Source organism: Anopheles merus, chromosome 2L, assembly GCF_017562075.2.
Source record: "Anopheles merus strain MAF chromosome 2L, AmerM5.1, whole genome shotgun sequence".
Lineage (NCBI taxonomy): Eukaryota > Metazoa > Arthropoda > Insecta > Diptera > Culicidae > Anopheles > Anopheles merus.
The window spans coordinates 3223480-3250214 of record NC_054083.1 but is presented as its reverse complement, the minus strand read 5'-3'; the positions used below and the strand labels follow the sequence as shown (position 1 = coordinate 3250214).

The 26735-nt window shown below is 39.2% G+C and overlaps 2 protein-coding genes across 3 annotated transcripts; one reads left to right on the top strand and one right to left on the bottom strand.

The window, feature by feature from the left end:
- Nucleotides 1-761: 761 nt before the first annotated feature.
- LOC121593296 (multivesicular body subunit 12B) lies at nucleotides 762-17174 on the bottom strand. 2 transcript variants are annotated; one of them, XM_041915541.1, is made up of 5 exons: nucleotides 16053-16090; nucleotides 6176-6672; nucleotides 5911-6046; nucleotides 5666-5842; nucleotides 762-5580 (listed from the first exon to the last, which is right to left on the bottom strand). In XM_041915541.1, the coding sequence occupies exons 2-5, from the start codon at nucleotides 6634-6636 to the stop codon at nucleotides 5461-5463; spliced, it is 894 nt and encodes a 297-aa protein (XP_041771475.1). In that variant the 5' UTR covers nucleotides 6637-6672; nucleotides 16053-16090; the 3' UTR covers nucleotides 762-5460. The 2 variants fall into 2 exon arrangements, with proteins under 2 accessions (XP_041771475.1, XP_041771474.1); XM_041915540.1 differs by lacking the exon at nucleotides 16053-16090 and adding an exon at nucleotides 16998-17174 and having other exon boundaries at nucleotides 763-5580.
- Nucleotides 17175-20604: 3430 nt separating this feature from the next.
- On the top strand, nucleotides 20605-25823 carry LOC121593445. Its single transcript, XM_041915778.1, has 2 exons — nucleotides 20605-20786; nucleotides 20846-25823. Exons 1-2 carry the CDS (start codon nucleotides 20730-20732, stop codon nucleotides 25649-25651), a joined length of 4863 nt encoding a protein of 1620 aa, XP_041771712.1. The 5' UTR covers nucleotides 20605-20729; the 3' UTR covers nucleotides 25652-25823.
- Nucleotides 25824-26735: the final 912 nt, after the last annotated feature.

Genomic DNA, 26735 nt, shown 5'->3' with positions numbered 1-26735 from the left:
TCGAACTCGCTAATAGCATCGACTCATTCGACATATTTTGCGCGGCCGTAGGAGGTGGTTGCTTTCGTAGAAGAAAGCCCTTAACGCGACGATACCTGTGTATCCATATCACACCGCTCAGTTACACTCGCATCTGTGGCCTCCTCATCGAGTTCCATCACTTTCGCATTTGCATGTAGGAAGTCCTCATAATATCTTTCTAGTTGTTCCAAACACACTGGTATTTCACTGGCATTTTCTTCGATGTAGCCGATCGTAAACTGTTCTATACTTTTCACCAATTCGACCGCTTGATGCCTTTTCAGTTGCACCGATTTCAACTTCTTCTCCATTTTTATTTTAAAAATTGGCGCGAAAGTTCACTGACTTCGCACAGCTTGCACGAAAGTTGTACGCAACGACGATCACGATTGGCGCGAGCTTGATGCGCTGATGGTTGCTTACAACGATGGTGGTTTTCGCAATGGTTCCAACGGTCGGCGTCACTTTTCTCATGAACTAGAATACGCACGAAATGTTTTATTCACACGGAAAAAAACGAAACAAGAATCACAGCACACTAAAGTCAGATTTGCCCGTGATAGCGGGGCAACCCACGTTGTGGTTTGCGCAACACAACGGATAGCAAACGAATAAGTCCACACTTTGGTTCACACCAACGGTCACGGAGTGCCGTTTTCCCAAAATTAAGGCCACGTAGTGTCCGTACGCAAATTTTCACTGCACGTAGTGCTTCCTTTCACGATCCGGTTCGAAGGACCAAATGTTGAAAATTACACCGGGTGTGAAATTGGAGGAAAACTTGTGATATTTTGGGAATAAGAAAAATAACGTGTAGGCGGTTGAACTTTCACTTTGCTAATGTGTATTCACTTGTCCGTTTGAGTTCATTTCTACATACTAAAATTTATTACGTAGTTCATCTAATCCTCATCTATTTCCTTGTTTATGTTCTAGCCTTCAAGTGTTGTCTGTTCTTAATCCCGTTACCATAATCCCATAATTCATGCCATAATAAAATATAATTCAAATATAATACATAAATAGAAATTCAAACAGGGATTCTTGAATGTTCCATAGTCGGATCCAAAACTCGTGTTGCACCACTAAAATATCTCTAAATTCCTCGATTAGAGCTACAAGCAGCAGTGATCGCTGCCCGTTTAGCCAATGTTATACGAGGCTCTCATCGTATTAACATAAAATAACAGTTTATCTGGACGGACTCACGCAATGTTATGAGTTGGATAAAGTCCGACCATCGACGCTACAGTCAATTTGTAGCATTTAGAGTCAGTGAGATCCTGGAAACAATAGATTTAAGAGATTGGAATTGGATTGCAACAAAAATAAATGTTGCTAATGACGGGATGAAGAGGCAGCGTTCACCAGACCTCAGTCCTACTAGCCGTTGGTTTAGGGGTCCAGAATTCCTTTGGAATCCGAAAGAATTATGGCCCTTTGAAAATAAACCAGTAGGTGAAACGTTGTAAGAAATACGCCATCAATTGCAATTTCACTCTCAGTGTGTAACCCTCATGAATTTTCACCGTTTTTCGCGTTGGGAACGGCTTCTTAGAGCCATGGAATTTGTTCGGAGATTTTGGGAAAATCTTAAAAGAAAGGCACGCCGAATATCAAAGGATACTGGTCCACTCACCCAAACCGAGCTTATTGCAGCTGAGAATTCCGTGATACGTGAAATTCAGCTACAAGCATTCCATGAGGACTTACGTCTTCTCGAAAAATCGGAAGTAAATAAGCATCATGAGTCCATTTTAGCGAAAACAAGTCCATTGTACAAGCTTAACCCGAAATTGGACGAGCACGGGATAGTAAGCATGCAGCGAAGAATCGATCAGTGTACATGAGGTGGTGAAGATACCAAAAAACCGAGACCGAGACCGATACCGAGACGACATTATGCAGTAAAACTACTGTTGGATAGTTTCCATCGAAGGTACAGTCATCATAACCATAGCACGGCAATAAATGAGCTGAGATCACGTTTTTATATCTCTCATCTGTTGGCTGAACACAGCTGTATTCGCCATGAATGTCAACACTGCAAGATTCGGGAAGCGCAACCAGAACCACCGCCGATGGGTAATCTTCCTCGTGCTAGATTAGCCTAAACGAAAATGAGCTTATGACGGAGTTCAACAGTACACAAACCAAGTGGGTGTTCAATCCTCCCGCAGTGCCACATTTTGGAGGTTGCTGGGAACGATTGATACAATCGGTAAAGAAAGTCCTCACGCACGATAATACGCCCCACGTCCTGGTCGCAGATAATACGCTCCCCCGAAATAGCTGGCCAATGGGACGCGTGATTCAAACCACCAAAGCAAAAAACGGACAAGTCAGGCAAGCTGTAGTGCAAACCGCGAACGGATTATTAGAACGCCGTTAAAATTGCCATCTTGGATATCGAACCAAGAGAAAGGACAGACAAGACAGACGTGGAACTAAGAGATTAGGATGGGGACAGCAACGACACCGGAGCAGCCACAGGGAAAGTGAATTCGACAATACACTGGAGGGGAGAATGTTGCGACGAGTCTGGCAACTGTCCGATGTAAAGTAATAATAACGCGTATTGATGACTGCCCGGTGTAAAATATGCCACACGGATACTTGATAACACACGGATAATTAATAACACACGGATAAGGCGAACGGAAAGGATAAGGCGGGTGTACGGAAAGAAACAGAGTGCGGCGGCTCTTTTCTATTCTAACCGTACGACTAGGCAGAAGTTTTTATACTGTACACCACCGTTAGTTAAGCTTTCGGCAATAAAAATATTGTAAAGAGATCGCATCGTGGTCGAACATCGTGCGTGTGGCACATGAGCTTCTGGTGGAACGGCAGCGATAAGTCAAACAAGCTTGGTTTGTAGACTTATTATATTGTTTGATTATTATAGCCTATTAATATTTTAGCATGCCGAAAACACGAAGTGAAAAAGGAGCGGAAGTCGTGGAAGCTGGGACCAGCAAGGTACCGACGACCCCCTCAAATGAAAGCAGTGAGATGGAAGACGCCGGTTTAGATCGGACGATCCTAGTGAACGCGGAATAAGAAATGTCACAACTAATCGCAGAGGAAATTGCTCGTCACACCAGAGAGCTGTGACTTCGAAAGCAACTTTTAGAGCTGAAAATAATGCACCAGAAAGAGTTGGAAGAGATGGAACGATCACATCACCAGCTAAACATCAGCCTCCCTGTTGTGGAAACCTAGCCATGTGTAGCAACGGTATCGAGTATTACACCCGAGCAGCGCTTAGCACGGAAATCAGTGAATACCACCTTGGTGAAGTTTGACGGTAATATAGAAGAATGGCCTCTATTCATCAGTAGCTATAAATATACGACCGAGTCCTGCGGATTTTCCACCATGGAAAATCTTAAACGTCTTCAAGACTGCCACCTGGAGAAGCTTTGGAACAGGTTAGAGGGTTACTATTAACTTCAGAAACAGTTCCAAGTGTCATTGAAGACTTAAAATATCTTTTTGAACGACCACAGAAGTTTCTAAAAAAGATGCTACGGAAGGTTCGTGAAACGAAGGCTCCTACCGAAGATCAGGTCAAGACTTTCATAGTATCCGGGATGAAAATAAAATAGCTTAATGAGCATCTAGTAGCGTGCGAAATGACAGACCATCTAGGTGTTGTGGAGACGGACAGCGTAGCGCAACATTGTGACTCTGGGTTGCTAGCAAGGTGCGACAGCCCTGGACGTCACCCGCGCGGTCCGTCGATGGCGACTGTGTGACGGAGCGAAAGAGCAGCGCCATCGCGGCTAAAGCACGACGGCCGTTCACCTGCCCATTCGGTTCTCGGGTCATCAATGAGTGCGGTTACTGTTTCGCGGCTGCACCGGGGTTTTACTGTTCAACGAATTTTTAATGTGTTAGTAATAAAGTTTGCTTGTTTTGTTTGTAACTTTTTAGTTGTGTGTAGTTCAGTTCGTTACTAAAGTAAGTGCATGGTCATCCGAACACAACACTAGGCAATCCACTACTGGTCGACGAATTAGTGGGAAAGCTCCCCACGAGCTACAAACGAGTGCGGCGGGACCGTAACAGTGACATTGGAAGTCAAATTTCGCGCGCCAAGAAGCCCCTTGTTTTTATTTTTCTTTTGTCAATATGTATGTTTTTGACAGATCTGCCAAGTTTCAAGTCACTACATCATCCCGGCTAGGAGTAACAATTTATTTTCGAAGCTGCGTCAAGTGTTTTTGTCGTTGGTCGAGGTGGATGGTCTCCCGGACGGACGGTCGCCAAAGCCGGTCGAAAATCAAGGTTATACTGACGGTATTCTTTGATTACCGTGGGGTGATTCACAAGGAATTTCTTCCGAAGTGCCAAACGGTGAACTAAGAGTACTATCTAAGCGCAATGCGGCGGTTGCGGAAGTCCATCCGGCTAAAGCGGCCGGATTTGTGGAAAAATAACAGCTGGTTTTTACACCACGATAATGCGCCCTCCGATACGGCCATCATTTTAAGGGAGTTTTTCGCAAAAACTGACACCCATATTGTTCCGCAACCGCCGTATTCGCTGGATTTGGCACCAGTCGACTTCTGGCTGTTCAAAAAGCAAAAACGGCCGCTTCGGGGACACCGTTTTGACACTATCAAGGAGATAGAAGCTGCAATGACGGCGGAACTAAATGACATTCCTGCATCTGCAAATTACACCTGTTTCGAGGAGTGGGAGAAGAGGTGCATTGCATCAGAAGGGGATTACTTCGAAGGTGATGACCTATATCTGGCCGAATAAAAAAAAACATTTAAGAATAAACGCAAAGTTACCTTACTTTTTGGACACAGACGGACTTTGTCCGTTTAACATATATGTGTAATGTGCTGTTAAAGTGTTCCGCTTGCACCAAGTGTCGAACTCAATTAAAGATTCTTGAAGACGCTCATGGTCTTCGGGATTCTTTATCTCACGGTAAATTTTTGCATCATCTGCGTATAAAAGGCAGTTGGAATCAGCCAGTACCTAGATCACGTCATGAATGTAGAGCCCAGATTACTGCCCTGTGGTACACCGGAAGAAGCGCGGATATGTCCGGACATATGTTGACCAAATCTGAGCGCGTAGCATCGATCAGCGAGATTAGATTCAAACCAGATTATCAGGGAAGGTGGCAAACCAAGCCTGTTAAGTTTAGCAAGAAGGATACTGTGGGAACAACAGTCAAAGGCCGCCTTAATATCCGTATAGATGGTGTCCATCTGGAAGCCGCTATAAATAGATCTATGGCAGGTACTCACAATTAATTTAAATACTACTAAAAAAACAAATCAGCTTGAATGTAGAAACATATTTCATAAAATTTTAAAATTTGTTCTCGTTCAATGGAACAAAAACTTAGCAAAACCTTCATTTGAAAAAATAATATAACTATTATAATATAACTAACTATTTTATTTCATAGCTTCATTGAAAAAATGGATTTGTTACTTGAACGTTTTGCGGTTTTGTTGTGCATAACACTTGTCTTTCTAACTGAAAATCGTACTGTAATTGTACTCCTGTAACATCATATTTTATTGGAACCTAAAATGAAAATCATAATATTATTATCATAATAGCTACCATTCACCGATGTTAAACCGATGCTTGAAAAATGATGTTTACTTACAAGTGTATTGTATTGTTTAAGACCAGGATTTAACAAAAATGGAACACCTTCAACGTCAGTGTGAACATACATTGTACCAGTTGAATACATAAGAGGTTTAGGAGCAGCCCGTTTAGGTGAAAGCTTATATGATGATGACAGCTGCACGTATTCGTGGTCTTGAGATTGAAATAGGGCCTGCAATGTACATTATATTAAATGAATACATGTTTAACATTACGCATCGCTCATCTACGTTTGCTTACATTGTTACAATTTAATTGTAACTTCAGATTTTCTATGGTCTTTTCTAGGTTACTTATGTTTTGCGATGGAATACTTGGAGATGGTCGATGAGGAACCGGAGACTTTTTGAAACATACCAATATACCGTTTATATCACTGTAATGGTTTTGTATATTTTCTTATTAAATGAAATATTTTTTTGTAATTATAAACTGTTAGAAAAATGATACATTGAAGCCATAAACAAGTATAAAAAATTTGTAATAATAGAAAGAGTGAGCATACCCAGCTAGTGTAAATCCGTCCGGTGCCTGACGCATCCTTGAACATAAAATAATATCTGTTACCGCTTGTTTTGCTGAGCTTTTTTTAGTTAATCGATACACAAGTTGTTTTTTACGCCATGCTTTTTGTTCTGTGTCGGCTGTTCTCGTTAGCTGCGAAAATCCCTCAGGAATAATTTCCTTTTCGTTTATAATTTTTAGAGTCTCTACTATGTAACCAGGTAACCCTTCTGATTTGGATTGACACAAATATCGTGTTGTCCGTTTGCCGATTAACATTTTTTCGCGCCATAAATCGGCATCTTGGTCCTGGTCATAAGTTTTATTAATAGGGTGAAAATTTGTAGGGCATTTTTCAAATTCTTCAACCAACTGTAATGACGTGACGGGACGATTGTCAGGTAGAACACAGATGACTGTATTAAGGATGTTTTTTTGATGTGAGGTGCTGGATTTCATCATTGCAACCTTGCTACATTTGAAGAGTGATGGTCACAGCTGAAAAATATTTGAAAACAAAGTATTTGTTATATTAGTCGGTCTCGTAGTACAGTCGCTAACTTTTACGACTTAACAACATGCCCGTCATGAGTTCAAGCTCTAAATGGGCCGTGCCGCCTTACGTAGGACTGACTATAATGCAATGTGGGGTAACCCAAAAGTCACTGAAAGCCAACCCCACAAGTAATACAGGCAGGCCTTAACCGATAACGGTTGTTGAGCCAAAAGAAGAAGAAGAAGAATAAGGATGAAGAATTATCGGGCCTGATAGAATCTAAAAAAATTAATTAATTAATTAATGTTTTACTAGAGATGGATGGTGAGTGTGGAAGGCAAATGATAAAGTGAGCGAGAGAGAGTTTTTATTGGTTTTGATTGGCGTAAATTTCTGGAATCATTCCATGTTAAGAGATGTTTCAAATGTGAAAAGGACTTAAAGTACGAATTGTCAAAATGAAAAATGTTCAAAATGTAGTGAATAGTATCCAACAAAACAGTGTACAGGCGTCCCCCGAGTTACGACCCTCTCGAGTTACGACGATTCGCAGATACGACGATTTTGATTTTGACATTGAAAAGTTGTCTTCGAGAAGAAATTGATGTATATTTTTGAATTTCTGAGCTGATAACCGTTACACACACATTTCCAAAGATTCCACAACTACCTGATATTGAATATCTATATCGTGTAAACGACTTTTTGTGTAAAATTAATACATTATCGAACATTATTTCAAATAAAAAACATGATATAATAGATTTCGACTCTTCAACTTCGGTTATAAATTTTACATTGACAGATATTCGACATGCGACTTTTTCGACTTACGCCTTGCGTTGGGACTTTTTTTCGGTCCCAAATCCAGTCGTATCTCGGGGGACACCTGTACTTCAATGATAGAGAAGTGCATTAACTGTTTAAATGTGAATGAAAAATACAACATGAAACTAGTGTTGGCCGTTCCGATCCGAACCTAGTAAAAAAGTTCCGTTCTTTATGTAGGCCGTTCCGTTCCGATCCTTTATACAAAATCGTTCCGTTCCGTTCATTCCGTTCTTTCCGTTCCTACCGTTCATTCCGTTCCGTTCCGTTCATTCCGTTCATTCCGTTCCGTTCCGTTCATTTCGTTCTTTCCGTTCATTCCGTTCTTTCCGTTCTTTCCGTTCATTCCGTTCCGTTCAATTCGTTCTTTCCGTTCATTCCGTTCTGATCTTTGCCGCTTTAATATAGTCATCAAGGTGCTATCGTTCGTGCGTTCCGTTCTTTAAAAAAACCGGCTTTGTCCGGCTGTTGCTTGCTGCATGCAAGATAACTGTTCACTCTTTCTCGCACACAGTATGTGTTGCCTGTGCACTCTCCCATGCTCACAGGAATATTCATCGCACTTCGTCGCGTATCGTTTATAAAAATCGTGATAAGCGAAACCAAAAATGTTATTGGGTGTTATGGTGCAATTTGCAACATCTATTATACTTTTTGTTATAATTTAGCTTATCCTAACCAGACAAATAATTATTATAAAATTTAAATCTGTACTCATATGGCAGAACGGGTTGGAAGAGATGTATTATAATATGCGATTATGAACAACGAAAAATAAAATGTATTTATTTTTTATGCCACGATATCCGCTTGATCTTGGCACTCGGCATGATTCCAATATTTAGCCATTCGATTCGAAGCATTCTGTTCCATTCGACAACCGTTTGAGTGCCGTGATGTTGTAAACGATTTATGTGAAAAAAAAACTAATTGTTCTAGGTAGTAAGTGAAATTCAAATAATTAGTCAATCTTGTGATACAATCGTCAACTCCTACCACTCAATAACATCGGCATGGGTAAAAGCCTCGAATGGATCGTCCCCCCATACGCTGGGATAATTATCCTGCTATGGGCATTTAAGTTACTGATAGCCAAGCCTATTAGTGGTACAGGAAGGTTTTGACCGAAAATGGTCGTCGCATCTAAAAATTTAAAAAAATGCTAGATAATAAATGCATGCTTTATTTTAGCACAGCTGGTACAGCTTACTGGACATAGGTTGAACCCATCTGGATTTGGTGATTTCAGCATGATGATTTAAGAAACGCCTTTTCATATCCTGTCTCAAGTAACACCCCCCCCCCCCCCCCCTCCCGAATGACAGTTTGGCTTCTAAGCTCTGGGTCGGTTCATTTGCACCCCAGGTTCACGTTCCGTTCTTTTGGAAAAATGAACTAGTTCCGTTCCGTTCCTTTTTTTTAACGAAATTCCCAACACTACATGAAACTCACTGTTTCTCATTCCGCTATGAATAGTGAATGTCCAACATTTCTATAACTACTGGATCAGAAAAAAGAAATGTTCCAGTTGCAACTAAAGCCATCTACAGGCCAAATTAAAATGAGATATGTTAATGTAGCGGGGCTGTCAACTAATTATTTAAAATTGAGACACATTGTAGAAGAAATTCGTCCGATGCTTGTATTCGTCACTGAAACTCATATTGTGGATGAAGAGGCTTATGATCAATAGGTATACCAGAATATGATGTTCGTTTTGGTTTATCTCACTCTCGGCATACAGACGAAGAGTGGCAGTTTATATAAAAGACCCTATTAATGTACAAGTGGTGGTCAATGATTCGTATTAAGGAAACTGGTCTCTTGGTCCGTCTGTTTTATCAGGAATGAAAAAATCCAATTTCAGGAATGAAAAATCCAATGGATAGTTTATTAGTTAAGCCGGTCTCATGGTACAGTCGTCAACTCGTACGACTTAACAACATGCACGTCATGGGTTCAAGCCCCAAATAGACCGTGTCGCCATATGTAGGACTGACTATCCTGCTATGGGGGGAAATCAATAAGTCACTTAAAGCCAACCCCACAAGTGTGTTGGCAGGCCTTGACCGGCATCGGTTGTTGAGCCAAATAAGAAGAAGAAGAAGTTTATTAGTTAAGAAAGAAATAATAACATACAACTCAAACAAATGGTTCGGTTCAAATTTAGCTATACTTCAACAAAAAAGGGATAAAGCGTCCTCAAAGTTCTTAAGATATTATTATCTAAACAATTAATAAAACTACCAAAGGCTGAGAAACGTGTGCCACCAAATATTCAAACTTGGGAACACGGGCTTGACCCAACCCCTTGGGCGGATGGTGGCATATGGCGAACCAGGAGGGGGGTGGATATCCCGGGAAACTAGGTGCCTGAACGTCGGGGAGGCAACCCGACGCTAAACAAAATGGTCATGTGGGCGCGGGGCCATTTACCCAATCTCATGTAATACCAGACTACGGAAAGCCAAAGGAATCAGATGTCATCATACAACCTTAAAAAAGGGTACCAGAAGTCATGTACCAACCAGTCACTCGAGAAAACATAAAAATCTGCGAAGAACGGATTTCCAGTAAAACAGCAGCCATGCATTATGCTGTTACTCGCACGACGCTGATTATGCGCCTCACGTATAGATACAGGAGATTTCAGAGGTTTTCTTAATTTTGGGATACTTTCTTGATTATGTTTTACGGAAAGTGTACTTTATGTGATAAGAAGGGGGTTCTACGACACGCTTTTTGAACAGGCTTTTATCTATTTACTCATGCATAGAAACACACGCTCTTGAATTCATTTTCATACATTCCATTCCCATTTCCAGTTTTTTTGGAAAATTTCTCGGGTTTTCCCGGCTTTTCCCGGAAAAATAAAATTCCCGGCTAATTCCCGGTTTACCCGGTTTTCCTGGTTGAGCGGCCACCTTGCGATAATCATTATATAGATGATTATCTGGATAGTTTCCAATGATTATTGATTATGCTGCTAAAACAGTAAACGAAATCATGACAATTCATGATATGACTAATTTTTTTATACGAAACTTTGTGTCATATTTTCATGAATTGATAAGCTCTCGTCCTGAGAACAGGAGAGCGAATACAGAGACGCTTTGTATCGAACGTATCATCCTTGATACTTACGAGAACATTTTTGGCATGCACTGGGACACAAGGAATGATACTTTCAGATATACACTAAAAAATTCTACTACTAGAGAATACCAAATTGACCAAAAGAAATATACTTTCAAATATAACGAGAATCTACGACTCATTGGGCTTGTTCATCAATCTTACTACAGAATCAAAGGTCCTCATGCTAGAACCATGGAAAGAGAAGGTTGACTGAGATGATATGTTGCCAATTAATCTCCAAAGAAAATGGCAGGAATGGCTCAGCGCTATAAAAACTGTTTAAGATATTAGGATCGTCAGATCCTATTCGAACATTAAAGGAAACTGTCGCAGAGAGCTGCATACATTTTTAGATGCTACAGAAAAGGCATCTGCAGCAGTGGTATATCTAAAAACAGTACAGTAATGACACAGTGATACAGTAAATGTCAACAGTACACACAGTGGTACAGTAAATTTTGGCAGCCAAATCAAGAGTGACTCCCACAAAACCATTTCCAATACCAAAGTTAGAACTTCAAGGGGCAATACTTGGTGTAAGACTTGCCGACACCATTGAAAGGGAGTTTAGACTGAATATAGATGAAGAATTCTATTGGGCGTATTCAAAGATAGTCTAGGATTGATCAATTCAGAAGCTCGCTAATACAAACAATTTATGGCATGTGGAATGTGGAATCGAACATCAAGAATTCAATGCTACTGGGATGCTTCAAAAGACAATCCAGCAGATGAAGCTATGAAACCTTAACTGGGACACTCGATACGGCTAGAGGGTCCAGATTTCTTGAAACAAATAACATTAGCAGCCTCCAAATCAGAACAATTAGCTACAAATATAGAAAACCGATTGGTACACATGCTAAAAAAGTGGTGCAAATTAAGGATTGGAAAACGTTTTCATTCGACGGGTGCTCTAGTTGGATACGATTCAAAAAGAGTAATCACACTAGGTTTAAAGTTCATAGAGAAACTAGAAAAGGTAGTAAAGCATTAAAAGTACTCCCCAACAATACATAAAACAATCCTATAGAACTCTTGCGCTCATACCCTCTCGCGCTCATACTACTCTCGAGAATAGAATTCTCGCGCTCATACCCTTAACTATACTAACGATTTTTGCAATTAAAATATGTAATAGAAGACGTCAACGTCCTCCGCCGTTCAAGGCACCATCAGAAGCGTAACCTCTCACGAAAAGTTACGGGGACCAGGATGTTGCGTACGAGCTCATCGTGAAGTAAAAGCGTATGTGCGGATGTAGCGAAAAAAAAACATTTCAAGTAAAGACATAAGAAGCAAAACACGCCTCAAACAATAGCGCTCGCTTCAGAAACGCAACAAATATAACCAGGTTCAACCGTTCTCACTGTTCAAACGAGGAAGTTACCTTACGCAATTCATAAACCATATGTACACGTCGCATTAAGTATAAATGAAAAATTGTTATCAAAATAGTCATAGTTACAGTAGCCTGACCTGACGGTCAGCAACTGAACTGTATATAAGAGATCAGAACCTAAATAAAGGAAGCGCATTCAAACTCAAACCTCATAATCGCTCGTTTCTTAATAGTTGGGGACACTCTCCGGTCCAGTGAAAAAATATACCCTACTCGGTGTAAAGCACCGGCGTTGGGTGCTGCGACGGAGCAACACATCGGCCAGCAGCAATATCAAATGCACGAAAGCCATAACTTATTTTAAGTATAAATAAAACCAACTCCGACCATGGCAAGTCAGATTCATTCGGACTGTTAGGATAGGACTATCCCTATCCAATATCTATCGACTGCTCATTTAAAGGGATTAGTTATGTCCCTTGGCTTCAACGTTTCCAGTAAGGATACCTCTTCAGGGTTTCTAAGATCGTCTGGACGATTTAGTGTCGAAAAGTCCGCTCGAACAAAGTTTTCTTCTAGCTCGATACATGTCAGCGAAACACTGACCTACCGCGACGATACTCGATGTACAGTTGTACGATCATCACATTACATGGCGACTGTATCCAAATGAATCAAACATGCTGCATGGCGATCGTAGCTATCTTCGAATCCATTACAAAGTTTTGTTTCGGTAAAATGAATTATACAGAGCTGTAACTTATTTAAAAAAAATCCCCTGCCAAAACTGTCGTAAGTGTCCGTAAGTCGAAGCAGTAGATATACAGCATACACAAGCAGCCTTTCAGGAAGTAGCATAAGAAATGCACGTTACCGATTACTACATTTTGAGATTTAGTTTGACTACAGCTGTCGATATGTGTGTACAGGCATCAGCATCAATGTGACGAGAAAAATACCGATTTATAAAGTGTGGTTGGAATATGTATGTTTTAATGCTAAACCGGACCACGGCGAAAGAAGACCGTGATATTGTTAATATATCGAAAAAACACTGATCGCGAGGGCGGTGGTCCTGCTTATTACATCGAAAACCTAACCCAAAACACAAAAAAACTACTAACAAATCTATCCGAAACGACATACTTGTGAAACAAACACACACACCAATACACATTCAAACATACATACACACACATGCACAAACACACACACACATGCACACACACACACAAACACAAACACATACAAACCACACATAAACCTGTCTAGTGTTGGGAATTTCGTTAAAAAAAGGAACGGAACGGAACTAGTTCATTTTTCAAAAAGAACGGAACGTGAACCTGGGGTGCAAATGAACCGACCCAGGGCTTAGAAGCCAAACTGTGATCCGGGGGGGGTGTTACTTGAGACAGGATATGAAAAGGCGTTTCTTAAATCATCATGCTGAAATCACCAAATCCAGATGGGTTCAACCTGATGTCCAGTAAGCTGTACCAGCTGTGCCAATATAAAGCATTTATTATCTAGCATTTTTAAACTTTTTAGATGCGACGACCATTTTCGGTCAAAGCCTTCCTGTACCACTAATAGGCTTGGCTATCAGTAACTTAAATGCCCATAGCAGGATAATCATCCCAGCGTATGGGGGCACGATCCATTCGAGGCTTTTACCCATGCCGATGTTATTGAGTGGTAGGAGTTAACGATTGTATCACAAGATTGACTAATTATTTGAATTTCACTTACTACCTAGAACAATTAGTTTTTTTTTTCACATAAATCGTTTACAACATCACGGCACTCAAACGGTTGACGAATGGAACAGAATGCTTCGAATCGAATGACTAAATATTGGAATCATGCCGAGTGCCAAGATCAAGCGGATATCGTGGCATAAAAAATAATTACATTTTATTTTTCGTTGTTCATAATCGCATATTATAATACATCTCTTCCAACCCGTTCTGCCATATGAGTACAGATTTAAATTTTATAATAATTATTTGTCTGGTTAGGATAAGCTAAATTATAACAAAAAGTATAATAGATGTTACAAATTGCACCATAACACCAAATAACATTTTTGGTCTCGCTTATCACGGTTTTTATAAACGATACGCGACGAAGTGTGATGAATATTCCTGTGAGAATGGGAGAGTGCACAGGCAACACATACTGTGTGCGAGAAAGAGTGAACAGTTATCTTGCATGCAGCAAGCAACAGCCGGACAAAGCCGGTTTTTTTAAAGAACGGAACGCACGAACGATAGCACCTTGATGACAATATTGAAGCGGCAAAGACCGGAACGGAATGAACGGAAAGAACGAATTGAACGGAACGGAATGAACGGAAAGAACGGAATGAACGGAATGAACGGAATGAACGAAATGAACGGAACGGAACGGAATGAACGGAATGAACGGAACGGAACGGAATGAACGGAAAGAACGGAAAGAACGGAATGAACGGAACGGAACGATTTTGTATAAAGGATCGGAACGGAACGGCCTACATAAAGAACGGAACTTTTTTACTAGGTTCGGACCGGAACGGCCAACACTAAACCTGTCCCAACGGGAGCATGCTGCATTAAAAAAACCAGGGTCCTATCATTATGTCCGATACTGTACCTTTTATACGCGGATTCGGAGAAACGCGGTTTTCTAAATCTTGAGTTCTAAACGAATTGTACTGATTAACGAATTGTACTGATTTGACACATCCATTGTCAAATGCCAAATAATTTCTCTATTGATCGAATATTAAAAACCATTTGAAATGGTGTATGATTGTTAATTACAGTCAGAATCACATCAAATAATTAATATGGTGCCTAAAACCACCCCCTACCAGCAAAATTACACTAAGATTATTGATATTTTCAGTGGATATTACAGTAGGTGACCGCTAACTGGATGTGTTTTAACTGGAGTGCTTTTTAACTGGAGGTTCGCTAACTGGAGTGATTCTCAGTTAACGAACACTTAAACGTCAAAACATGAAACATCCGGAATCTCATAAAGAAAAATTTGTCGCAAATGTGCATTTTTCAAACAAATTTAGGGTCTTTTACCTACGTTTGCTTTTAATTTATGTTATTACACGAATTATTATAATTTATATCAACATAAATGAAAAAAAAGTTTGGTATGCTTTTTCCAGTCAACGCCAATCAAAACAATCAATCCATAGTAACGTCACTTCAGTTAGCGAACATTGCTCGTTAACTGGAGCTTGTTTACCTCTCAGTTAGCGGTCACTTACTGTACTAGGTATCTCCGGGAACGCCTGAATCAGCAACACTCGTCGTATTTGACAATTGCCGTCAATTATGGTTTTATACCTTTTTCTTGATGGCTTATACGGACGTCACGCGAAGCGTAAACTTTGGCGTAAACTAAATTTCAGCCATACAACCCTATAATCTTTTGACAGGAAGTTTACGCTCTCCCATACAAATCAAGCGTAAACTTTTTGAGTTTACGCTTCGTGTGACGTCCGTGTCAGGTGATTGGTGGTTGGAATCAAGATGGAATATAGAGGTGTCTTCTTAGCGTTTGGCATGTTGCCATTTCGAGATTCAGTTAGACAACAGCCGTCGATATTTGTTTACAGGGACCAGCCGCAATGTAACGTGGAAAATACCGATTTATAAAGTGTGGATGCAAATTAAAAGTTTTTAGTGCAATACAAATATTTGTTAACCGTAGAGTTGGCTACCAGATTTACACACGTAAGTTGGCAACCGGCATACCAGGGTATTCCACACGTTTTGCTGCAAAAAATTTACGATTTTCATAGGTAAACAATGCTTTCTATATTTTAATGCTGTAAGCAAGTAATGCCGACCATATATTCTCTTCTATTTCATTTATTTATTAATTTTTTTTCATTTTTTGATAAAAATAACGGTCAAATTGAAATCGCTTGAATTTGACTCGAAAATAAGCACAATACGAAAAGAGGAAGAAGAGAAACGTCATTCTCCATACAAAATGTATGGAATACCCGGGTATGCTGGTTGCCAACTTACGTGGTAAAGTTAAAAAAATTCAAAATAAAATACTTACCGGCTGTTTAAAATTACAACTTAAGCACCAAAACATCATAAATTAAAAGTTGGGAGGCTACGGAAAATTTCAGGTCAATAAAAGCAATGAATCAAAAGTTATTGCAGTTCGAAGCTGAAAAAAATACCTGGGTATCCGGTTGCCAACTTAAAGGTTGAAGGAAAACAATTCATTTATCATACTCAAGGACCGTTAAGATATCAGGTCAAGTTATAAGCCCGTTTTGACAGCTAGATGGAAGAAAAATCGACGAAGAAAACTGACAGTTAGTTTTCCGCGTTTGGCGAACGCTTCAAGTTCTCGAAGGAAAATTTCCATTTTAAATCACGGGTTGAGTAAAATATTATAATCTTTAGTATAATATATACTAAAATATTCACCCAAATTGATCTCCACCAAATATTGACCATGCAAAACGTAAACAATCTATCAATACATATACAAGCGGAAAACCATCTGTCAAAATCGGAGCCCAGGGGGGGGATCGCCAAAAGCGCTATAACTACACCTCATTATACATTCCACCTTGGTCATACCCGTATACCAGCAACATTCGTCGCATTTGACAACTGCCGTCGATCCTGGTTTTGTGCTTTTTTCTTAAGCCTTGATAGCCAAATGTTGTGTATGACGACACCTCCTTTCTACCCACTTTGGTTGGAATTGGAAAAGATGGTAAATCATAAAAATATTGGTCAAAGAATGCCATCCCGTGGTTTCTTCATGACATCTCAACATGAATATCTCTCAAAGCTGACGGTCCCTTGAAGATTCACCTTACAGAGATTTCATTGTTCTTTTCGACATATAAAAAATTTGTAAAACAATATGTACCAAAATAGGGTATGAAGAGATAACGCATCCAATGGATAACTTATTTGACCTTCTCAAAGAGAGGTGGAGTTTTAACGAAAGGAATTATTATTAAAAACTTCTGACACTTACGCAAGCAGTTAGTTGAGCTTTAAAGTAAAATTTCCGTTTATGACTTCTTGTATTAATGCTTATTAAACGACAATTATCCGTACAGACTTTTAATCCAAACATAAATAACTTCCAGTAGAGGCACGACCAGTTATAATATCTGACAGTATAAATTTTAATCCTCCCGTTAAACGTAGATGGCCCGTCAAACATGGCGAGGGTTGGGAGTGGATCATCTGCTCGAAATCATAAAGTACAGTCTGTTCCCGAGTTACGCGGTTCTCGACTTACGCGGATTCGGAGATACGCGATTTTCTAAATTTGACAGATCAAACCCACTGCGCAAATTCGAGCAGTTTCCAGCGCAGGAAATGTACCAAAATCTGCGCTGGCCAGCGCAGATTTTGGCTGGTCTCCCGCGCTGGACTTCAGCGATTCCTGCGCTGGGTCGAGCAAGTTTAGCGCCATCTGTTGGCGAAATGGACGAACTATTTATGGCGGCGGAGCAAAACAAAAAACGGTCAAAAAATTTAAAAATATTTTCGCCCATTTTTTCATCCGCTTCTTCTCCCTCCCTCACCCTGCCTTGCCTTCCTTGTATTTGCGGCGCTTCTGCCCGTGGCTTCCGCCGCCAGCTGATTGGGTGTTGTGGTGTATGCGTTGGTTCATATATGTGCATTGCGGTTGTGTATTGTTATTGGTGGGTGTAAGCATTCATTATTTGTGTGTGACCTTGAGACGCTGTGGGAGAAGCTGGATTGGGATTCGAAGTGTTATTGGTGTATTGATGGTTTATTTTATTTCGTGCCGCTGCTGATGAGACCATTCGATGCCCGTGCCAATCGAGGGTGAAGAAGCCTATTTAAAACAAGCGTAGGAGAACGTCTAACACTAATCTAATATTTTTTTAATTTGAACATGTTTGATGCTTCAACGAACTTCTAAGCATCATGTAGCACAGTGTATAGTGGCAATAAAATTAACGGCTTTTTTTAAGCGCCACAACACCTTGCGAGCATTGATCACACGCGAGAAAGAGGTAGCGCTATGGAGGGAAAAAGCACGGACGACGGCTGATAGCGATTGGCCGTCTGACGCACTAACACATCCAAACCTTCGGCAGCGCGCTCAGGTGAGGGGTATGAGGCGGAGCCAGGGACGGGTAGCTCGACGAGCTGCTTGACAAATTTGCCGTTGGAGGGAAAAAGATGGCATGATAAAAATTTCCGAACGGCATGATTTCTTCCGTCGCTTTGCACAGCGGGAACGTTAAATCAATATAGGGGGCCTTCACGATTCTAGTTAGTTTTTTGTATGGAGTTTGACAGTTGGAGGCTAAAATCATGTAAACACTCCATACAAAACCACACAAAAAACTAGCCTGCAATTTTCAGTCTAGATTATTCTAGCCACAAAGCTAGAATTAGATTCGAGTATCTGCTCGAAAACGTAGTGTTGTTTATATTTACCCCAAGGTGCATTAAAAAGATTAGGTGGTGGAATCTGGAAACAAAGTACAGTAGAACGTCGATTATCCGTGGGCGGCTTAATCGTGCGCATAAATGTGACAGCTGCTCAAACATGCGGCGAAAATTTGCAGCGATAGTCAAGTAAGCAACCATTTTTTTGTGCAGCTCTGTAGCGTCTAGTGGTATTTTCGGAATTAATTTTTGTTCATGAAAAGTTGCTAAACCTCTAGTTATTGATTAACATAATATTCTACTAACGATTAATCGATAAATCCAATGTGAATTAATCATAAAATTAATAAATTTTATAATTTTTATATAAATTTGATATTTCTTGGCCGATTATCCGTGCAAATCGATTAACCTGCAACCGTCCGGTCCCGAGCTGCCCGGATAATCGACGTTCTACTGTATATGTAGTCCTCATGTAGATGTAGGTGTATGTAGGTCTCATAGCATTTTTTATAACCAAATTTGAACATCACTTTTTGGCAGAACGAGAGAAAATTTTGCTCCAACGAGCTTTCTGGAGGCTTGACGAATTCTTAAACCACTCTTAAAATCTTCATTCAGAAGCAGAAGCAATAAAAATCAGCCTTCTAAATTCATACACCTTGGGATAAGCCCACCTGTATATTATACTATATTAGATAGTTTCTCGAAAACTGCTATACAATGCAAACAGCTGACAGGCTGAAATTTCAGCCTACGAACTTCAAACGGAAAGGGCCCCAATGGCTGTTCTGTTTAAACGTCGCATCAAAATGGCTGTCAAAACGGGCTAAAATAAGCAACATTAAATTAATACTTAATGTGCTTTTTAACACCAATCGTAGGAAAATAAGAGTGTTAAATTGCTTCAAACATTTTTTTGTACATATTTACATTGATAAAAACATTTTCTAACCCGTATTCGCACTGCCGAAAAAGGAACACAGCCTGCCAAAAATAGAAACAAACTGCTGAAAATAGAGGCAAAATCAAAGTTTGCATTTTTACGAATATTTATGGAAAAGGGATATGAACAAACAAATAAAAAATAATGAAACATACTTTTTTTAGTTTATCAACCAGAATAACATCAATTTCATGAAAAATAATAAATAAATGTTTTTGTGTGAGCAGTTTTTTTGAAACTGCTGCACTAGCGTGCCGAAATCAGGTACAGTTACCCTTTTTCAATTACAGTCCGTTCCCGATTTTTGACTAAAATACTATTTATTACTTGCAGATATTTTATTTAAATTAGTACTTTTATACACTTTATCATTTATTTGTTATGATTCGTGCAGAAAATTCTAATATTAGGGGCCTTCACGATTCTAGTCAGATTTTTTGTATGGAGTTTGACAGTTGGAGGCTGAAATCATGTAAACACTCCATACAAAACCACACATAAAACTAGCCTGCAATTTTCAGTCTAGATTATTCTAGCCTCAAAGCTAGAATTAGATTCGAGTACCTGCTTGAAAAATGACAAAACAAGGTAGTGTTTACAAATATCCCAAGGTGCATTAAAGAGATCACGTGGTGGAATCCGGAGTCAAAGTGTATACAGTCCAGGTAGTCTCATAGCATGTTTTTGAAAACCAAATTTGAACGTCACTTTTTGGCAGGATGGGTGAAAACTTTAGCTCAAACAAGCTTTCTCGAAGCTTGACGAATACACAAAACACTCTTAAAATCTTCATTCAGAACCTGAAGCGATAAAAATCAGCCATCCAGATACATACACCTTAGGATTAGCCCACCTGTATATTATACCGACCTAGATAGCTGCTCGAAAACTGCTATACAATGCAAACAGCTGACAGGCTGAAATTTTAGCCTGCGAAGTTCAAATGGAAAGGGCCCCATTTCTGGCTTTTAAGTGGTTTCAATTTGTTAGCAAAATTGCAATTTATACCGAACTTGAAGCAAATTGTGCTGATTTGACATTTAATCTGTCAAATTTAGAAAACCGCGTATCCCCGAATCCGCGTAAGTCGAGAACCGTGTAACACGGGAACAGATTGTATTTGAGTAGAATATGATACTTGAAAGCTCGCAATGTTTGGCGGGTTGCTCGGAACATCTTCACCTTGCCGGATTCATACACCTTGAGCTTTACCTTTTCCAATTCAAACATCTTGTTCTGTGTTAAACTTCACGATAAAGCGCCAAACAATCATAACATGAAAGTGACAGTTTATTTTGATGCACTTTAGCAAGCAGTACTTGACGATAAATTCTAGAACCATTAACAGCTTGTGTGTTATTTTTCTAATCTGTTACAAATATTACGATGGATGACTTCGACATATACGGCGATCTCGAATACATTCAATCAGAAGCCAAAAACGTAAGTAAAGGATGTTAATACGAAATGATCCATACCAGAATAAACTTTTCATGTTTCAGGAAAGCCAAGAACATCTTGCGTTGCAATGCAGAATAAAAGAATTGCAGGATAAGTTATGCGCAGTTGAACAAGAGAAAAATGATATCATAAAAAAGAATGATATTCTACTTGAAAACGTATCTTCTCTCCTTTTGACCGCCAAAGCCGAACTAAAGAGAAAGGATGCAGTAATAGGTGACTTACGAAAGCAATGTGATAATGTGGTTTTCAGGCGTGGAAATCATATTGGAAAAGGTAAAAAATGCGCTTCCAAGTTCACTCAAACAGCTGTAAAGCTTTTAGTGCATTCTGGAATTCAAACAGTCCCAGTGGAGGAAACCGCCCATCCAGTTTGGAGCAAGAGTTGGCCTGATAACGGCGCGAAATCAGAACAATACCAAAAGAATGATCGTAAAAAAAACGAAGCACCCAGACAAATGCGTGATCATGATGAAGTTGATACCAGAGGTGTTCGGCAACGTGATAAGGAGCGGAAAGGTTATCATGATCGATGTAAAAGTGATAGAGAACAAACTCGATATAGATGTCGTTCACAACACCGAACGAAATCTCGTGAACAGAATCGTTTGTGTGAATATTCCAGTTACGAACTAAGTCGCGATAGAGATGTGCATGTTCGCAAGAAAAATATGAACGCAATGAAAGATTATCCGTCACCTTATTCAACCAGTTGTATGCATGATACAGTAATTTACCAGAAAATGGCAATGGAGGAACCCTTAGATACATTATTTAACCACAATCTTCGAGAAATGGATTACAGCGAAAAAGAGCGCGGTACATTTGATAAAAAAAAAAAATTACCAGAAAGAACAGGAAACAATGGCAACAAGGTTAGTCTAGTATGCGACTATATCAAAGTGACTGCCGTTGATTCTCATACCATCGTCGGACGCGATTTAAATACGTGCATCAGTGACGATAACAAAAAAGGAGATTTGTGCGGTATAAGTGCACCAGTGTCATTTGTCAATAAAACTAATAATGGCAAGAAAGTTTCTAAGGATACTGAGTGCATACGAGTGAAAACTGGTGACGTAATAAAAAACAAGAATGAAATAAGAGCAGATGGCACACATTCATCAACTGAAAAACGGAAAAATTATGAAAAAAGTTCAAATATAAAACCTAATGTATTTCATAATGTTACTACAAAAGTAAGTACTTCCAATTATGACGTAGGCTCCTGCAATGCGAACAGTTTACTAGAAGATACAACATCTAGGAGAGAAGATTGTGATGAACATTTGTGTGCTGTTATGTATGAAACTAGAGGAAATTCTACTAATTTTACTTCCAAAAGTGAAGGTGCTCGGGACGTATGCGAATTAAAGAGAAACTTGCATATAGATAAGCCTTACGGTGGTGCTATGTTAAACTACGGAGCCACGGAAAAACGTTCTAAATTGTTAGAGACTAACAAAACTAGCGTAATGTCAACTCCAAACAGCTGTATAGGAGTAGCTAACGTATTTCACATGAATAAGACTAAAGCTCATTTGTCATATGAAACAAACGAAATGATCCGGAATATAATGGGTCACTCAGAAAATACAGACGTCCTGGATGTAGCAAAGTCGCTTTGTATGTACGGAACGTGTAATGGCGACAATATTTTAAAAAATGGAACATTGTTTCATCCCATGAATAATTCAGAAAAACTACAGAATAAAAACTACATAAATGAAAACTGTACAAAGAATTGCCTAACCAGTGTGACCAGTGCCATTGAAGCAAATAGTTCACATGAAATTGTACACATGACATCGAGGGCGAATGTAATGAATTCTAATGTAACATGTGATACAGAGAAATCAGGTTGCCTGGATGATATAGACTCTAAAACAATTGAAACAGGGAATGACGATGACCATCAGAAAGAAGATGACCATATAAATGTTGTAACTGAATTAAATAAGCAGATAAGAACATCTAAAGTAACTTCCAACGCCGAAAGTGCTAATAACGAGCTTGATACGGACCTTTGCTTTGGTACGTCAGAGATGTCGATGCATTCAGTTTTAGAGAATCGGAAAATAGAATCAATAGATACTCATCAAAATCGTTCAGTTCTTATTAAACGGAGCGAAAAAAAGGTAAACCAAATAAATACGACACTCGCACATGTAACATCGAGGATGAACGAAACTAATTTTCATGTAGCGTTTAAGTCGGAAGACAAGACTTTCAAAGAAATAGAATCAAATATTGAAGATAAAATAGAGGAAAGTCGTGGCACATGTAAAATATCATCAAATGAATATTACAAATCTAAACAAGCTGCTGACGTTCACGCATCTATTAAAAAAATGTCAAAGAAAACTCCAAAAAATGTTGAAGTGAAAGTAAAGCATTCAGTTACAGAAAAACAGGAAGAATTGCCAGACATATGCAAAAACAGTTATGCTGTAACGAAAAAGACATCAAACGACTTAAAACTGTCAACACTCTCGTCTATGGATTGTAATAAGTACGCAATATCGGTCGATGTCAAAACCGCAAAGGAAACAAACCAGGAATATATTAGTAATAATTTGGCTTGTAGGAGTGGATTAGAGCTTCACCACGTTGCTAAAAAGGTTGAATATGCTATGGAAGCGATGAATTCAAGTATAGATACAAAAAGCCACAAACACAGATATATATCGAATTCAGATGTATTTTCGAACGAAAACAATACACGCATTCCACATTCCTTACGTGCACGACGTGCAAATAGTTGTTATGTTGGACAGGAGAGTAGTGAAAATCGACAGTCAGAAACAATAACGATCCAAACTTGTTTTGATACCTTCGATATGAATGGCTCAGTGCTAGAACAAACACTGTCTGATACTTTCTACCCCAACGCTAACATAACCAAGAGTTTGGGGATAGTCACCGAAAATAGCAGTTTAGGGTTGAATGTAGTGGCAGAAGTCAATCATCAAAAAGTCAATAATGAATCTCAAAAACTTGTTAAGAATAATTCTAAAATTGCCATTGAACATGCGTGTGACATGCGCGAAAGGTTACGGAAACGGCTTAATATAAATTTGCCAAACACAGTTGTTCGTAGCGAATTGATTACAGTGGCCCAATGTCCTAAACGAAGACTATCTATGGAAAGTGCTACTTCATCAAGCAAAAAGCACAAATCTGATATTGATATGCGTGCTAGTACAAATAAGCTTCTAGCTTCACCAACTGGTGGCAATCTTTCCTCGTCCTATTTTTCCCAAATCGCATTACCGATCACTTCTGCCTTAGACAGTATTCCAAGCAAGTTACAATCACCGATATTAAAACGAACAGAAGAAACTGCCATTACACCAATGGTTGTAGTGCATTCTCCAGCCAAACCTTCGAATCAATTGACGCTTAACAATAATTTGGATGTTTGCTATTATCCTTTAGATGACTACTCAACGCTAGAGCAAATTATGGATTCGCTGTTTCAAACACCCATTAAGAATGAGGACCAGAATAATGCTGTTGTGGCTCCGGGATCAAATAATTTTGATATCAATGATAGCGCGCAAAACGTTGTACCTAAAGAATGTGTTCATTCTCATAATTTGATGGCACATTCGACGCCACTTAATACTAAACCATTGTCAAGGATTGACAAGAATGATGGCACTGCCAACAAACTTAAGTTAATGGACGAAAGAGTGCAACAAATTCCAATACCTTTAGCGTCAGACACGATGGATTGTGCAATGAAAGAAAGAAATGTGCATACGAAACGGGTTGCGAACACAACAAGATCAAGTGAGAAGTTAGCTGAACCTGGTACTGAGGAACCAGTTGGAACGTGTACTGACTGCTCAAAAAAGTGCACTGATTTAAAAAACAAAACAAAAAACTATTCAACAAATCTTGGAAGTACGCTTTTAAATCATAACAATACATGTGAAACTTTGACTTCTATGGCAACTGTTACCTTTATCCAGCCAACGATCAATAGTTCAAATTCGTCTAACAGGCCGTCTGAAGTGCATAATTTTTCCATAGCTTCGTCATCAAAAAGGTTTAAAGCGCCGGGAACCATTCGTATAAATACGCTATCAAAACAAACAAATCTTAAGCTAATGCAGGAAGGGGATGCAATGAATAGCCAAACAAAAACGGAGTTACCGAAGAAGTCTCTAAACATGTCAGCATCAGATGAATCAGCAGAATTACAATTCGATCAAAGTTCTTGTAAGCATTTAAACAATTCAATGCCATGGCAGGTTCCAGAATCGCTGGACGAAATGAATGTTTGCAGAACGTATAGACCGTCGTCTAGTAAATGCCCGGACGACAGAACAAAACTTGACACAAATTGTTCAGATGAGAAAACAAGTAAAAATCCTCGTAAAACTACTTGGAAGCAGACAAATGTTGACGAGAAAAAAAAGACAGGCCAAAAATGCAAAAAAGAATCAAAACACATAAAAGATCTAATAGAAACATCAGATAATATAAATAATATGAACCAAATAGATGCTAACAATAGAAAAGAACTTCAGATTGCCAAGAGTGGTAATGAATCTGAAATAGCTGTTAATCGAAATTTCAGAGAAAAATGTGCAACGGCTAGCATGCAAGATAAAGACGATAAAGAGAAAGTAGCTGTAATGAATGTAGTAGATTCAGCAAAACCCATAAATAGTTTTAGTCAAAATATTTCACTAGCCGATAATGGTTTAAATAATTCGCTACAAAGCCCTCAGAAACGTGAAGCGGTTCCTGCGCCTGCTTCGGTGCGTTATGTGCGGGAAATGCGCATAGTAAAAGAAAGTCCTTCATTGATGCGAGTTTTTATAAGGAGAAAATAATCTTAATCCGTATTGCTGTAATCGTAATAAAGTTAATTATGTTCATTTACATTTCCAGAGTCCTGAGTATATTTTAAGATTGTAGATATTGTTGATGCTGATCTATAAAATTAGCAACGGAAGTGCTGATAAATTCAACTTTAAATACAGCTGGGACCTATCTTCGATTGAATACCGACTATTGGTGTTGCGAACGCGATACTTCAATTTTATTAATTTCATTCAAATCAATTTCTCTTTACGAGTTATTGCTTTGACGATCTCAATTTCCAACTTAATGGTCAGTCACGAATTTAATACTAGATTTACTAGGTCAATTTGACGGAATTTGAACTTTGAAGAGAAATACTAAAAATACCTTTAGTTTAATCTTGATTTTTACTTTTCCTAAATTTATCATAACATACTATGAGTTTGCATTATTTTCATAAGTTTCATAGATTTTCAGGTACATGTGTAGTACAGTAGGTGACCGCTAACTGGATTAGTAATGGGTAACCGGAATTGCCTCTACGGCCGAAAATACACGGACCGGAATTTCGCGGCCGCGGAATTCCGCTTGCTGAAAATGTATGGATATGACAGTTCGGGAAAGTTGCCGTTGACACTTTGTATATGGGTTTGACAGCAGGCGGAATTCCGCGGCCGCGAAATTCCGGTCCGTGTATTTTCGCCCTTAGACGGAGGAAAATACTGTCATTTCTCGATAGGAATTTATCTGTCAAACTAAGACTATGGCACACAAATACCTCTCGTACAAGGTGGAATGTATAATGAGGTGTAGTTATAGCGCTTTTGGCGATCCCCCCCCCCCTGGGCTCCGATTTTGACAGATGGTTTTCCGCTTGTATATGTATTGATGGATTGTTTACGTTTTGCATGGTCAATATTTGGTGGAGATCAATTAGGGTGAATATTTTAGTTTATTAGAACACAGCCCGTGATTTAAAATGGAAATTTTCCTTCGAGAACTAAAAGCGTTCGCCAAACGCAGAAAACTAACTGTCAGTTTTCTTCGTCGATTCTTCTTCCACCTAGCTGTCAAAACGGGCTTATAACTGACCTGATATCTTTACGGTCCTTG